At 39.1% G+C, this 15,970-nt stretch overlaps 1 protein-coding gene across 1 annotated transcript in view; it reads right to left on the reverse strand.

Annotated features, from left to right (window-relative positions):
* LOC124552746 (serine-rich adhesin for platelets-like) overlaps positions 1–15,970 on the reverse strand; it is a 239,755-nt gene that overhangs the window by 138,736 nt on the left and 85,049 nt on the right. The window contains exon 7 of the mRNA XM_047127089.1: positions 11,376–12,137. Within this exon, the coding sequence (XP_046983045.1) occupies positions 11,376–12,137 (762 nt within the window). The remainder of the gene's footprint in view (positions 1–11,375; positions 12,138–15,970) is intronic.

A 15,970-nucleotide genomic window follows, 5' to 3' on the forward strand; every position in this document is an offset into this window, starting at 1 on the left:
GAAAAGCACTTTAACATGCAAAAACACTGTAATATCACCAAACACAGCAGTTGTGAGAAGTGCTAAAGATGACAACAGACAAACACTGTTATTTGAGCAACCAGGGCCATCTTCAACTGTGCAAGGACTCTTCAAGGACTTGTGTGAGATGATGGTGTCTTGCATCATCCCATTACAGAATCTGAAGAATCCATGGCTCAGATAGTTCTGGGAGAAGTACATAACACATTCAGTTCCGGATGAATCTATATTAAGAAAGAGCTATTTATCTGTGGCCTGTGACAAGATGCTCAACAAAATATAAATTTGTGTTACTGACCAAAAACAGTCTGGATGTCCATAGATGAAACCACTGATATGGTTGAGGGTTATGTTCTGAATGACATTGTTGGTGATCAAACAGCTGACATGCCTGGAGAAATGTTTCTCCTAATATGTGAAGCTCTCAAGAGAGTAAACAAATCAACAACTGATGTTGTGTTTGACAACTCTATAACGCTACTGTGGCCAGATGGTGTGAGAAGAGACAAGGTTTGCTGCGACTAACAGACGATGCTTCATACATGACTAAAGAAGCCAAGGGGCTTCAGACACTCTATCCCAGTATGAAGTACATCACTTGTCTTGCCCATGTGTTACACAGAATTGCAAAAGAGATGTGATCAAGTTACCCTGACGGGGACAAATTAAATTCTTGTTGCAAGAAAATCTGTGTGAAAGTTTTGTTATGGGTGTAGAAATTCAAAGAATAAGCACCTTCACTGTTCCTCCCCCCACAACCTATTCTTACATGATGGGTTTCTTGCTTATGATGGGAGTATAACTGCACCAACTACACTAAAATAAAGACCATCTTTTATGAGCTTGACAGCAATGAATGAAGAGGTGTTTACAGGTTCCTCTACTGTAAATCTTGTGCAAATCAAAGCCAACTTTTCAATGACATTAAAAACCATCACATGACTAGAAGCTGCTGGTACAAAGATGTTTACAGGTAACTCGACCGTAAATCTTGCACAAATCAACGCCAACGCCAACTTTTCAATGACATCAAAAACCATCATGTGACTAGAAACTGCAGGAACACAGCTGTGTGATGCCCTGTATATTGTGTAACATGTGCAGAAAGATTTGGGCTGAGCTTGTGGTTATAAGGCTGACAAAGTGAACAACATATTGAAAAATGTTCAGTGGAATTCTGGATATTCGACAATATGCAAAATTAGTGACAGTCATTCTGGGATTGCCACAACATTGAAAGCAATGAACCAAAGCTGGCCTGCAGTGACCTCTCCACCTTCAAATACACTTCTGTGGCATCCTGAATGTAGGCAGGAGTTTTTTCTTATAAAAAATTATCCTCAGCAGTGACAATTGTAGCTCTTCGAATAAGGAAAACCAGAAAATGCACCTTATGATCCAGTGCAACTCTGCAGAAACTGAAGATTGACAGTGTGTGTTAACCAATTTGGCATACTTTACGCAACTGGCGTGCAGTAGAAAAAACACAGTTTTATTGTCTGGATAAGTGGTGGTGTTTTTACCATACTTTCTGTCCCCCCCCCCCCCCCCTTTCAGCCTCCAGCAGATATCTCAAAAGTAAATGCTAGCTGGTTCCAAACACTGCAAAAAGTAAGCACTATACTCACAACTTGTTCAGAAGTGAATTTTGTTTGACACAGTATATAAAAAAAATCAACAATAATGTTTTTAAATAAACTTGTATAAAGTCATATTTTATTTTTAAAAATCATATTTACATATGTTTTAGCCCACCAATACTTGCATAGTTTGCTTTTTTAATTTTTTTAGGTCATTAAAATTCAGGCTCTACTCATAACCTCAAATTTCTGTTTGGAGACAATTTGCTGTCAACACTAATACAGGTTGCCTCACTTACCTTGAGCACCACAAGTAATATTTTGTGCAAAAGCAAATCTGTTAAGCAAATATTGTTTAACTACCAAGGGAACATTAATCAACATGATTTCCTATTTTGTAGCTTTATTTCAAAGATATGAAAAGCGGTGCATTATTTTTAAGTAGCACAGCTGTCAAACTTGAGAATAGATTGTCAGTAATCACATGACAAATATGAAGGGGCATCCAGTTTCCAGGCAGAAAATTTTAAAAATTACAAGCTAAGCCTGATATAGACCCTTAAATGGCATATTTTAGAGATTTTCTAAACCTAAATAAAGAAGATATATTTATTTTTATGTTCATACTAAAATTAATCCAATTATCATTTTCATTAGAGAACACTTCTTCAGACTCACTTCCAGTGAATGTGACAGGAGAATCTGCAATTGGCATCTGATGTTCCCTCTGACACATCCACATTTACTACTGACTGCTGTCTCATATAGACATTCATATCTGCCACATAGAAAGTATCACAATTACCCCCCCCCCTCACCCCCCCCCCCCCCCCATTTTTCTGTTCTTTCCGAAGGTGGCAGCTCACTGAACTCGATGACAAAATTATTTTTCAGAATCCTGTTGTTACTGCTGTTGCTGCAGTATTGGGAAACGAGAGACTTAATTTTTTTATCTGGCACTGCTATTGGTGCAAAGTAACACAGCACTTTTTTTTTTTTTTTAGGGAATCAATGCTTCTGTACAATATTTCAATAACTGTAAGTCCAAACATTCCAGAGATATATTTATTTTTATGTTCATACTAAAATTAATCCAATTATCATTTTCATTAGAGAACACTTCTTCAGACTCACTTCCAGTGAATGTGACAGGAGAATCTGCAATTGGCATCTGATATCTGATGTTCCCTCTGACAAATCCACATTTACTACTGACTGTTGCCTCATATAGACATTCATATCTGCCACATAGAAAGTATCACAATTAACCCCCCCCCCCCCCCCCCTTTTCTGTTCTTTCCGAAGGTGGCAGCTCACTGAACTTGATGACAAAAACTTTTCTCAGAGTCAGGTAACGAATCCTGTTGAAGATTCCAGAGATATTTTTTTGTCTCATAGAGAGTGACAAAACTCGTAAATTTTGCTTCTTGTCCACTTGTAAAAGAACATACATAAAAACAGCATGTTACACTACAGAACAAAAATAAACACTAGCACTGGGTAGCAGCATTTAGCGGTAGCAGGCCAGGAGTAATGTTAATCTGATTTGTACTGACACACCCATGGAACTGGGTTTTGTGTTGCCAACACACTGCGAACATTGTCGTCCAGTATTAGTCACAAACAATGTTGGGAACATTCGTTACATTCCGCCCACCATTGAAGATTGCGGACCTTGTGGGATCAGTTAAGGACAGTCTGTTACTATGAAAGGCCGGGATTTACAAGATACCGTGCCAATGTGGTATGGCGTACATAGGTCAAGCCACACGCACCGTGAAAGAACGCTGCACTGAACATCAACGTTACACCTGCCTTTTGCAGCCAAGCAAGTCCACTATTGCTGAACATTGTATTTCTACTGGACATTCAATGAAGTATGAGGAAACAATGGTTTACTCCACTGCAACGTCTTTCTGGAACTCCATTATTAAAGAATCCATAGAAATACGCCTGGCGGAAAATCTGTTAAACCGTGACAGCGGCTACCAGCTGGACAGTGCATGGAATCCCATCATCTCTACGATTTGCTCAAATTGAAGACGACAGAGTGCGTCGACGGCCGTGGCAAACAGCAACGCAGAGGGTGACTGAGTTCCACTATTCCACCAGCGAGGGCACTGCTGGCAGTCAGTGTGGTTCATCTATCAAGTTTTTGATGCATGCGCAGGATAGTTACAGTAAGCTATATATTGCCTAACGGAGGACGTTTTCGCCAGTCTGCGACAGCTCACCTGAAGATGACTGGCAGGTGCCCAGTTGAAATATCGTGCGAAGTATTGAATGACGACCGGCTGCAAGCCCGAAATTCATTTGAACAGTCAATTCGCCAGGAAAATTTTAAAATTCACAATGTTGGGAACACGTTTTGAACTCAGTGCAAATGCACCTTTAGTACACCACAGTGACAAAATCAATCGTAGACAGATTTACTGTGTACTGAGGAAGGAAATCATTACAATCTATAAAACATTTTAGTAGCATATGTTTAGCAAACTGCAAACAGTAACTTTTCCAATTATTTTTTTAACATCAAACAGTAAAATGTCTATTTCCATAATTTTTAGTAACTCCCCTTAACTCTAATTAAGGTGATGAATCTGTAACGATCATGGATAATCTGGAACAGTTAGCATGCATGAAATAGCGTCCTGTTATTCTTTATTAAATAGCCTCCTGTACTATTTATTCAGTAATCCACTACCTCTCTTCAAGACTTGTTCAAAAAAAGTAACACAAAACTGACTTCAGCTCTCCCGTACTAGCATACAATGAAAAAATGAGGGGTAACTTAATGTGTCCACTTACTGGAGTGGATGGTAAATGAATGGAAACAGAAGGAAAATTCATACCAGTCACTCAGTCAACTGTCTTCAGTTGAAGGTTGTGCAAGTACAATGTACACCAGTGAAGTGAGTGTACAAATGCTACTCAACTATGGAGAAGACAAGTTAGTGCAACAGAAATTGTAAAGAGGTGGGTGGTTATCAGCATATCTCTTTCTGTGAAGTTCTGCAGCTTGAGTAACATTGAGATTATCTTCAACCACAACAAAATATACTGTATTTACTCGAATCTAAGCCACACTTTTTTCCGGTTTTTGTAATCCAAAAAACTGCCTGCGGCTTAGAATCGAGCGCAAAGCAAGCGGAAGTTCTTAAAAATGTCGTTGGGTGCCGCCACAACTTAGTTCTGCCGTCGAATATATGGAGCGCTACACAGGCATGCTTTGTAGGCACAAAGATAAATACTGGCGCCAAAACCTCTGCATCAGTAAATAAATTAAAAAAAAAAAAAAAAGGTGGAAGACAAGCTTTTTTTCTCCGCGCCGAGTTTCGACCACTGCATTTTCATACATTATCCAACGAAGTAAATACAAATTCTGTATTGTTCCTCTTCGAATGTAGCAGCATTTCAATGTACTACGAAAACCCGACTGGCAAGAATGTTTAGGATGTTTGTCAATATGGCCAACTCTACGTTCTGAATTTTTTCCTATCTGTGAGAAGAGATGGTTGCTAATAGGAACTTTTATAAATTGTGAATCACATGAAGTATTCTCGTCACCATAAGAATAATACGAATATAAACATTTTGCCATGTATTGTTTCTTGTTTGCTGCTATCTCATTTAAATCCTGTCTGCGTAATAAACCACAAAACTAGAGTGAGACAACAGCAAACGCGGAAGAATATACATATCATGTCATGTTTATATTCGTATTATTCTTATGCTAAACAGTGATACAGTCAGAAATGAAGCACTGCAATTGACTAGATTTTTAAATCTAAGATGACTCTAATTTCTGTGCAGAATGTAATGTACTAAAGAGACGCCTGCAAATATTTTCAAACGGAGAAAAATTTTCGCTAAACTCTCGTTCAGAACATCTTCTATCATACGCAGTCTATTATTTGGTTCTTGTTGATCATTATCAAAGCAAGCAGCAGTGTAAGTAACAACAAGTAGCAGTCTCTTGCCATTGTTTCGCTAGTGAGATGATTCCTCTCTCTCTCTCTCTCTCTCTCTCTCTCTCTCTCTCTCTCTCTCTCTCTCTCTCTCTCTTTTTTTTTTATTTGTAAGCGGCGGTAGCCCGCACAAAAGCAAGCCATGCCGCTAGCCGCGACAGGCCGTAAACACGCAGTATCAGAGTACGACAAACAATGCATGACACAGTACTGCAATGCATTTTCAGCGTAGAGTGACGTAACACCTACAACAAAGAAAACTGCGCTTATCAGATAAAATAAAAATAAGCAATCAATTCAAACCAGACGAAGCACGTGAAAAAGGAAGGGTACCCGTATAAATACGGACGGAGCGCCTGCCGCATAGCAATGGCTACCTGGTAAAGCTTAACTGCTAAGCTTACGACTCGAACCAAACTACTGTAGCTGTATCATCATTCATTCGACCTAAATTGTCTCATATTACAGTGGACCAACTTTGTTTCGATTTGGAGATGCGGCCTAAAACTTTTCTCTCCCCTTGAATTTCGAGTCTCAAATTTCAGGTGCGGCTTAGATTCGGGAATTTTTTTTTCCTTGATTTCGAGTCTCATTTTTCAGGTGCGGCTTAGATTCGAGTGCGGCTTAGACTCGAGTAAATACGGTAGGTAATGCTGATGCAATTTCTGGTCAAGGGTTGCCGTAACTTTACACAACATATCATTTAAAAGTACTATAGTGCTAAACTACATGTACCCTTATTGCAAATAAGAAAACATTATTGTTTTGTTTAGTGTCAACTCCAACAGGTGGGAGAGTTACATTGCTTTGCATACTTCTGTACTGCGTTCCAGTACACAAGAGTTAAAGACAATTTTATGTTGTGTTTTCACCATCATGTTTATATGAATAGTACTTTGTGATGTGTTCCTGAACAGGTCTCAGGTAGAGGAAGGGATTACTAAGTAAAAAAATATGGAATGATTTTTTTTTTTTTTTCTTCAAACATCTGTAGCGAACAAAGTTACAAGAAAGGCAATTGTGTTGGTTAATTAATAATGTGCTTCCATGTCTTCTGCAGACTTGTTTCAATTTTATGTGTAATATTTTGACAACCGACCTAACCATCTTCTTCAGGCACTACATCTACATCTACATCTACATTGATACTCCGCAAGCCACCCAACAGTGTGTATATTCTACCAGTTTCGCAGTTACATGTACTCGCTGTCTGAGTTCCAACCAGACTGAACTACTGTCGATTTCGAGCCACTATTTATAGCAGAGTTTGATGCCTTATGCTCTTGTTTTTCGGAGCTTGCACTGATATTCTTTTTGAAATTCTAGTTCTCTCAGTGTTTCTCAACTCTAGTGGATCTGATGGTTAATGAGATTTTAATAACTCTAGTGCTGGATCCCATTATTTAAATTGAACCATCTGTCCCTGTTTATTAGGTTTTCAGACATCTTTATTTCGATAGCCTCCTTAATTACACTGTCTCAGAAACTTTGCATTTGCACCACGATTTATTCCAGTCAGTGCTAGGCAACAGTTCATTTACTTGGTTACTTGGGTATTTTGTTGATGTTCTGTGCACATCTTTTTGACTGTTTCGATAGTTTATCCTGTGTAAGACATGCCACATTCGCATGGAATGTGGTACATACGAAATTTTCACATACATTGTCTAGAAGGAATACTTTTTCTCTTAGCTGAAGAGAATAAAATACACTGGATGTCATAGATCACAAGGAGTCTGGAAGGTAGATAAGTGATTTTTGGATTCTCTTCCTCAGTCTCAGTCTCAACTGCTACACATTTCACAGAATATCAGGACTAGCACTGAAAAACAAAAGAGCATCAAAAGGTGCGGTGGATGTCAGGAATGGCACTCGGCTACAAATAGCAGCACGAGACCGACAATAGTTCTAAGTCTGGTTTGAATCCAGGCAATGAGTACACTTTACAGCAAAATTAGTAGCACCTGAAGAAGATGGCTCAGTAAGTCATCAAAATATTGTGCACAAAATAGAAACACCACCTCAGCAGAACAACCAGAAAAACAATATTGATCTTCTGGGCTTGAAATTCTTCTAAATGACTCATCATCAAAGAGTTGATTTTAAATGAGAGCAAACGCTCTGCGATTTAAGAAATTCATTGTACATTCTCGCACATAGTCCATCTTGCGTAAAAGGAAATTTACTTTGAAAATAACGCTTTTCGAACCACAATTCGCAATATTTCCCCACTACCTGTTAGAAATAGATTCATTTCAGCAGTTGCCAGAGAGCACCAGATTAGAGGCGCCACCGTGCTTGCACAGCTATGGTGACATAGGAAGACCGTATGTTCTTACGTGTAAAACACTGAAAGATCTTACTTACATTATGTCATAAAAGAAACAACACATCAGAGGATACTCCCAGAGCGTCGGAATTTCACGAACCATAATGAAATGCAAATTCGCCTTAAAGTGCACATTCGTATGCCTCGACCTAATATTAAGATTTTCAGTGTGATTTTTGGGACGTAAATTTTCTTGGAGTACCAGTACTGTATTATCTAATGTTTGGTTATTTATTATGGCATAATTCCATATGTGTTAGAAGATGAAAACGTGGACTCAAAATGCAGCGAACAATTGAAACTAGCCAATAGTGTGAAATTAAACACCTCATTTCAAATAAATTTACTGTCTAAGCAGGAAAGCTTGATAAAAGCCAAATTTCTTTAGCAAACCGACAAAAATAACTTCATTGTTCTGCAAGTTGATTAATGCTTGACTGTCATAAAGGTAGAAATAAAATAAAATCTGAAACTTGTAACACATTTTAGCCTTCTGTAATTATGTGAATGTATTTTAATTCACTTGATAGCTCCAAGCCACAGAAATCTGTCTTGTTTTCATTTGGTGTGAGAGCAGTAAACAAAGAGGAAACAGAAAAATCACTAAACGTAAACACGGGTCACATGGAGACTATACCCCCCCCCCCCCCTTCCACTATAACTCAGACTGCTCTGTGCATCAAAACGTTTAAAATTAAAAAAATAAAGAGACAGAGAGAGAGACAGAGAGAGAGATAGGGAAGACGTTTCAAAAATACGTTCATTTTGTAGTGCACATCTTTCAGATGAGTCTGATGCATAAAACATATATCTTAGAGGAAATGTAAGAGATGTTATTTGGTCTTAAGTGCCATGCCTCTTCAAACAACATTCTTATACTGCACGTCACTGTATTTCACTCTATGGAACTCAAAGGTATATATTTTGTAATGGATGCCATCAAACTATTTCAACACAGCGGAAATTAAGAACTCTTAAGAAAATGAGGACTCTTTATTGCCTATTAGCCAATAACTTGCTCTTCTGTGTGACATAAAAGTAAATATAGGATACCTAAAACCAGTAAAGGCAAGAGACAGGCAAGACAGTACACATTTCTTCAATCCTTTGGTCCTCGCGATTTTTCTCTCTAATCTTGCTACAGCTTTATATGGCATGCTTTCCTTTCTGCGAAAGATTAAAAAAAGTTTGTCAAACGTTTTGCTACATGAAAAATCGAAATGTCGTCTAATACTGGAAAAGCTGTTAATACAAATAGTACCAAGACTGGTGTGGTTTCTCGATCTGACTACGTCTATTTTGTCACTGTGTCCTGGATAAAACAAAATAGGCATTTCCAATATTGCAGCAATTGCAACACACACCAAACAAGCGAGACTGTTTCGGTAATAATGATAATTTTTATAGTATGACAATATAATTCACATACATACCAATTTGAAATACCTATTTGGCCTACTTCAGTCAAAAAGCTATATGTTTGGAAATAGTTCCACATTTCATTCATATGCTCCAGTTTCTCATGCATGAGACTGAATAGTAGTAGAACGAAATTTTTGTATAAATTTGGAATCGTCATACTCTTCCATAATTTGTGTGATGTCCCCGTTTCTTCTCCTTCCTCGTTCTAACAAACAATCCTGTCATCACTAATTCTGTAACTATTCCGACTACTGCCAAAACTCATTCTCCATTTAACTTTACTAACCCTGCCACAATAACCGGTTTAGTTACCCAGCGATTATTCTCCGGTTAGGCGTTATTATGTGTTTGTACAACGCATTTTCCACGCTACTCCCAGAATGGAACTTAAGCGGCTGCTAGCTGGGGACTACAACTGGCCCTGTCTAATGTAGCGATCTGGCCAAAAATTTCCTGTCAGAATAATCTTTCTTACCTGTTATTCCTGTTAGTCATTTATTTCCACTCTGGTAGTCTGAATCTATGGATTTTGTTAGAAATTATAACTACGCTGAACTTTCGTACGCCGAATCAACCACATAAACAAGCAGCAGGTGGCATTCACCAGTTCGGCTTTATTCCGCTCAGTTTGTATACCCCCGTCGGGTTTGTCTGCAGGAAGTTCATGTCTAGATGCAACGAGGATTCCCCTGGCAGAGACATCACATGCACTATGCACGTATTCAAAAATAAACTTATAATTCATTCGGAAATCAACTTAGAATGTGTTCAAAAATGTCCAAAAACCAGCAGGGGTGCATTTCAAAATCATATGAATAATCGATAGACCGACGTGCGCTGGATGCTAGGTGCTTTGTAAAAGAAGGTTTATTTTCCCCTCGAGAATATGAATTTGCCCCCTCGCCCCAAAATTGCTGCCTGGTTCAGATACCATGGTTTGCTGTCCCCCTCCACTAGATCCGGACCTGCTGCGCACATGTTAATCTGGCAGCTTGGGCGTTCCAGTAAAATTTTTCCGGATACCCCATGTGGCTGGTTGCTGCTACTGCTGCTTACACAGCCAACAGCCACATTTCTGTATATAGAAACAGGAGAAGGTATTACTCACATGCAACTCAACTGCACGTGTGCATGAGCCTGCTCGGAACTGCTTAAGTGAATCTAATGTAAACAGTTGTGACATCATGCTCATGGGAGGCAATTTGTTGTTATGTAGCATTGCACAGTCTTCCTAAAGCCTTTGACACATTTTGCTGTTGGCAGACACTTGTATGTGCGCTGTGTTATTTTATATGGTGCATTTCCTTTGCAATTTAAGTTTTATTTTAGTTTTTTTCTCTCGTTCATGTTTTAATGCTGCAGTATTATTCTGCAGTAGCGGGATACAGTATAGGTTCTTACCACACAAAATTACATAATTTAACTGAAGACTAAAACAACAACAAATTTCTGAAATTCTAAAAAATTGAAGAGTAGAAAATACATAAAACAGACTTGACAACTCAGCTGTACCCCTCCTGAAACTATACCCTTAAGCATTAAAATTGAACAAATTACTACATGAAGAGTGCTTAAACTGAACAAATTAAAATCACGATAAGGCCTTAAATAAATAGCTGACTACCCTGAGCAGAGCCCTTAAACTGAACAAATTATTCTATAATGGACCACTTGCCACTAAGGTGTTCTTACACCAAAACTCTCAGTAAACAAGCATGATGGTGGATTTAGAACTCATACTGTATATGTGATACACATATTTGAGGCAAAATTAATGGGAAATATGAACATTCATTTGGTATCTGTTCTCATTGAAAACTGTGGATATCACCGCTGACCAAGTTATAACATTGGAAACAGAAGGCTGAACAATGATAATTAATAATTTTAACAAACAGATAGTAAATAATTTAAGTTATGATCAAAAAGCTTCAACAATACTGCCAAATAAGAATAAAGCAGTTCAAAGATATTAACCAAATTCAAGATGTACAAAATAATCATCGAGAACAAGAGGCATAATATTTCTAAAGTTAATACAGAAGATTTCCTCACCTGAACAACTCGCGAATTGTGAAAGTGCTGCTGTGGAGGTGTCTGCGGGGGTTGTACAGGAGGAGGAGGTTGTGCCGGAGGTGGGGGTTGCATAGGTGGGGGTTGTACTGGAGGTGGAGGTTGTACGGGAGGTGGGGGTTGTGCAGGCGGTGGAGGTGGAGGAGGCGTGCCCCTCATAATGGCCGCCATGGCCTCTGGGCTCGTGTCCCACATCTCCATCCGTGGCCGGAAGTGCGTAGGAGTAGGCAGCAATGGCGGCCTCTTATTCTGGATAGGCGGTGGCGGTGTGGTGTAGCGCACGATGGGTGGCGGGGGACAGGTGAACTGAGGACGCCCCTGGCAGTGCAGAGGGTTGAAGCCTTGCTGGAACAGAGGAGCCGGACTGGGAATTTGAGGAGTGTGGGGGCCATAGTAGTTGGGCGGGAATGGGAAATTGTATGGTCCCTGTTGTTGATGAAACTGTGGGACAGGGGCCGGTGACTGCGGTGGTGGAGGTGGTGGCGGTTGCTGTGACTGCTGCTGCTGCGGCGGCTGCTGCTGCTGCTGCTGCTGTTGCTGTTGCTGCTGCTGCTGCTGCTGCTGCGGTGGTGGTGGTGCTGCCTTGCGAACACCCAGTTCCATCTCAATGCGGTCATCCAGGGATGGGCGCTTGGGTGAAAATTTCAGTGACTTGCTCGCCGGCGGTGGAGATGGAGGCCTTTTTCCGCGTGTGGTCCTAGATTCTGATCTTGAACTGAAGTTGTAGCCGGCTAAGTGTTCCAACTGCAAACAGAACATAAAATTTGGAAATTACTTAGAAATATCTGAAACAGAGGAATTTTTCAGTATTATCTAGTAACTGTTAGGAATAATACGGGTCAATAATTATTTTGTAACATGAAACAAAATACCATTGTTGCTTCCCTATTGTAGTAACTACTAAAACATAAATTACTAAGACAGTCATACCATACGTGCTTTTTGTTCTGTTTTGTTTTGTTTTCAGCATCATTGGATTTATTCTGTACTTCGGATTGGAAATTTTTAGTAGTGCAGTTAGCAACACTAATGAGTCATCGGTGGTGGAAATAAGAGATGTTTCGTCACCTGTTGGCTCAGCAAAATTTGCGAATTCAGTTCAGTGGTTAATGAGAATTGTGTTAGTTCTCAAGTTCTCAAATCAAAAACCGTCCAAAAGATCACTGAACACATTTCATTATATTTGTCATTATTCTGTTTTGAAAAGTCAATAAGAAAAGATATGAAAAGACGTGTGAAAAGTATATTTCTTATATTCTCAGTAAGGATTAAATGATCAAGATAAACAGTGAACTCCACAAGTTTGTTGTGTACATGTGACAAACTCCAATAAGGTGCATGAATGGTAACAGAATTCGATGCCATTTTGCTGCACCTATGTTTTGGCGCGAGTCAATTAACCATTTTGATGACTGTTACTTTTACACAATGAGCACTGAAGGATATTCCAAAAACCAAAAGAATAAAATTATCTATTTTAATGTGCCATTAGACAAGTTCCACAACACAAGCACATTCATTACAATGGGAAGATACTGAAGTCACAGGATGAAGTGATGACAGAGATTCAATTTAGGATGCTTCTTATAATAACTTTGATCCCACTGAGGAACCTGAAAACTCTAAGGAAGCCCATTTAATCTGGCAACTTAGGCATCTCGAAGCAGCAAGCTGAACTTCTTAGTTCCACTTTACAAGAACAGAATCTGTTATATGAAAATACCACCATAACATCCTTTAGGTAAAGAAATGTTCCTTTGTCAGCATTCGATAAGCAAGAAGGTAATGTCTGCAATTGTTTTGACATTAAAAGGTTACTGAAAGAGCTCAGATTAGATCATGACCAAGCCTGGAAAGCAAACCTAAGACTAAAATTACTTTCTTACTTATCATTTTGATTACGGAAACTGACTTTGGACATAAAAGAAACACATTAAATACTGACACAAATTTATCATTACAATAGAAGGGTCACAAGCATTTTTTTTAAAATCTGGTTTACACCATCCCCACAGCCAACCAACTCATATCTATTTATTGTTTTGATTGTAACCAGTACATAAAAATATTGCATGTACTGATAATATTATTATTAAAAATAAATAACCAGGAAAATCATTGCACTTGGTTATAATAATACTGACTTGTTTCTACTCAGCGCGCACACCCACACCCATACATATCTCTTCTGGAAATATCACTTTGCCACGAAGAAAAATAATCCTAATCCTACTCCTAATGATCCAACTCCCCAAGACCCTATCCAAACTGAACCCTGCCTGGAACAGTTCCATCCTCCGTCACAGTGGGACCCACCTCCTCTTCCTCACAATCACCCTCTCCAAACCTTCCAGGACTTTCTCACTTCCAGCCTTGCCTCTCAATCCTTCTTGAAAAACCTTAATCCTACTCCCAGCTGAAGCCCAGACTATCCGTGATCTGAAGGCTGACCGATCCATCGTCATATGTATATGTGTGGATGGATATGTGTGTGTGTGCGCGAGTGTATACCCGTCCTTTTTTCCCCCTAATGTAAGTCTTTCCGCTCCCGGGATTGGAATGACTCCTTACCCTCTCCCTTAAAACCCACATCCTTTCGTCTTTCCCTCTCCTTCCCTCTTTCCTGATGAGACAACAGTTTGTTGCGAAAGCTTGAATTTTGTGTGTATGTTTGTGTTTGTTTGTGTGTCTGTCGACCTGCCAGCACTTTCATTATATATATTCATCCACACATGTACAGACACAGGAAGACATATGTAAATACATATGTCTGCCTGTGTCTGTATATGTGCGGATGGACATGGATCTACCAGCGCTTTCTTGTTTGGTAAATCACAGCATCTTTGTTTTTTATATATATTTTCCCCACATGGAATGTTTCTAATAGAGGGAAACATTCCACGTGGGAAAAATATATCTATCTTTGTTTATATATATATATATATATATATATATATATATATATATATATATATATATAAAAAAAACAAAGATGAGGTGACTTACCGAACAAAAGCGCTGGCAGGTCGATAGACACACAAACAAACACAAACATACACACAAAATTCAAGCTTTCGCAACAAACTGTTGCCTCATCAGGAAAGAGGGAAGGAGAGGGGAAGACGAAAGGAAGTGGGTTTTAAGGGAGAGGGTGAGGAGTCATTCCAATCCCGGGAGCGGAAAGACTTAGGGGGAAAAAAGGACAGGTATACACTCGCACACACGCACATATCCATCCACACATACAGACACAAGCAGACATATTTAAATATGTCTGCTTGTGTCTGTATGTGTGGATGGATATGTGCGTGTGTGCGAGTGTATACCTGTCCTTTTTTCCCCCTAAGTCTTTCCGCTCCCGGGATTGGAATGACTCCTCACCCTCTCCCTTAAAACCCACTTCCTTTCGTCTTCCCCTCTCCTTCCCTCTTTCCTGATGAGGCAACAGTTTGTTGCGAAAGCTTGAATTTTGTGTGTATGTTTGTGTTTGTTTGTGTGTCTATCGACCTGCCAGCGCTTTCGTTCGGTAAGTCACCTCATCTTATATATATATATATATATATATATATATATATATATATATATATAGAGAGAGAGAGAGAGAGAGAGAGAGGGACCACGTGGGAAAAATATATCTACATTTACATATGTCTGCTTGTGTCTGTATATGTGCCGATGGATATATGTATGTGTGTGCGTGTGTGTGTGTGTGTGTGTGTGTGTGTGTGTGTGCGAGTGTATACCTGTCCCTTTCCCCCTAAGGTAAGTCTTTCCGCTCCCGGGATTGGAATGACTCCTTACCCTCTCCCTTAAAACCCACATCCTTTCGTCTTTCCCTCTTTCCTGATGAAGCAACCATGGTTTGCGAAAGCTTGAAATCTGTGTGTGTGTTTTTTTATTGTCTCCTATCAACATAACAACGCTTTCGTTTGGTAAGTTACAGCTTCTTTGTTTTATAAAAGCTTCACAATGCAGCTGTACAGTACCATTTTCAGAGTAATACTAACAAAATATTTACAACTTCTAATTTAGAAATGTAATGGGGAAAGTTGTATAGCTTTCTTTACAAAATTAAGTCAGTAAATTTCACTCTGTATTTGCTTCTTTGGGAAAGAAAGAGCTATAACACTACTTTTTAGCTATCAACTGCTTTTCTGCACCTTCTCTATGTTTTTAATTTTCTTGCCTTCTTGTTTCTTAATGTTTGTAGCACTTTCCATCAGTGCTTGGGCCGCACTAACTCTCATTAAGTCCTTTTTCTTGGCTGCTTCTTTTAAGCACTCATTTCAATCATCCAGTAATTTGTCGACAGTCCATTTTCCTCTTTTTCTTCTTCCTCCATCTTTTCAGTGCCTGTTTACCAACTGCAGTATTTAAGTTTTCTTTTTGAAACTCATTTGTTTGTCACAATTTTTCTTTTTCCTGTTGTTCTTTTTTCCTCAGTTTTTCCTCACACACTCACTTCCCATCTTCACACTACTGCTTGTACCAGACGAGCACTGTACTTGCCAGCTGAAGATGTTTCTGAGTGATAATTTCAAAGTGAGCCATCTCCTCTATAACAATGGAACACTCAT

The sequence above is a fragment of the Schistocerca americana genome, chromosome 10 (assembly GCF_021461395.2).
Source record: "Schistocerca americana isolate TAMUIC-IGC-003095 chromosome 10, iqSchAmer2.1, whole genome shotgun sequence".
NCBI lineage: Eukaryota > Metazoa > Arthropoda > Insecta > Orthoptera > Acrididae > Schistocerca > Schistocerca americana.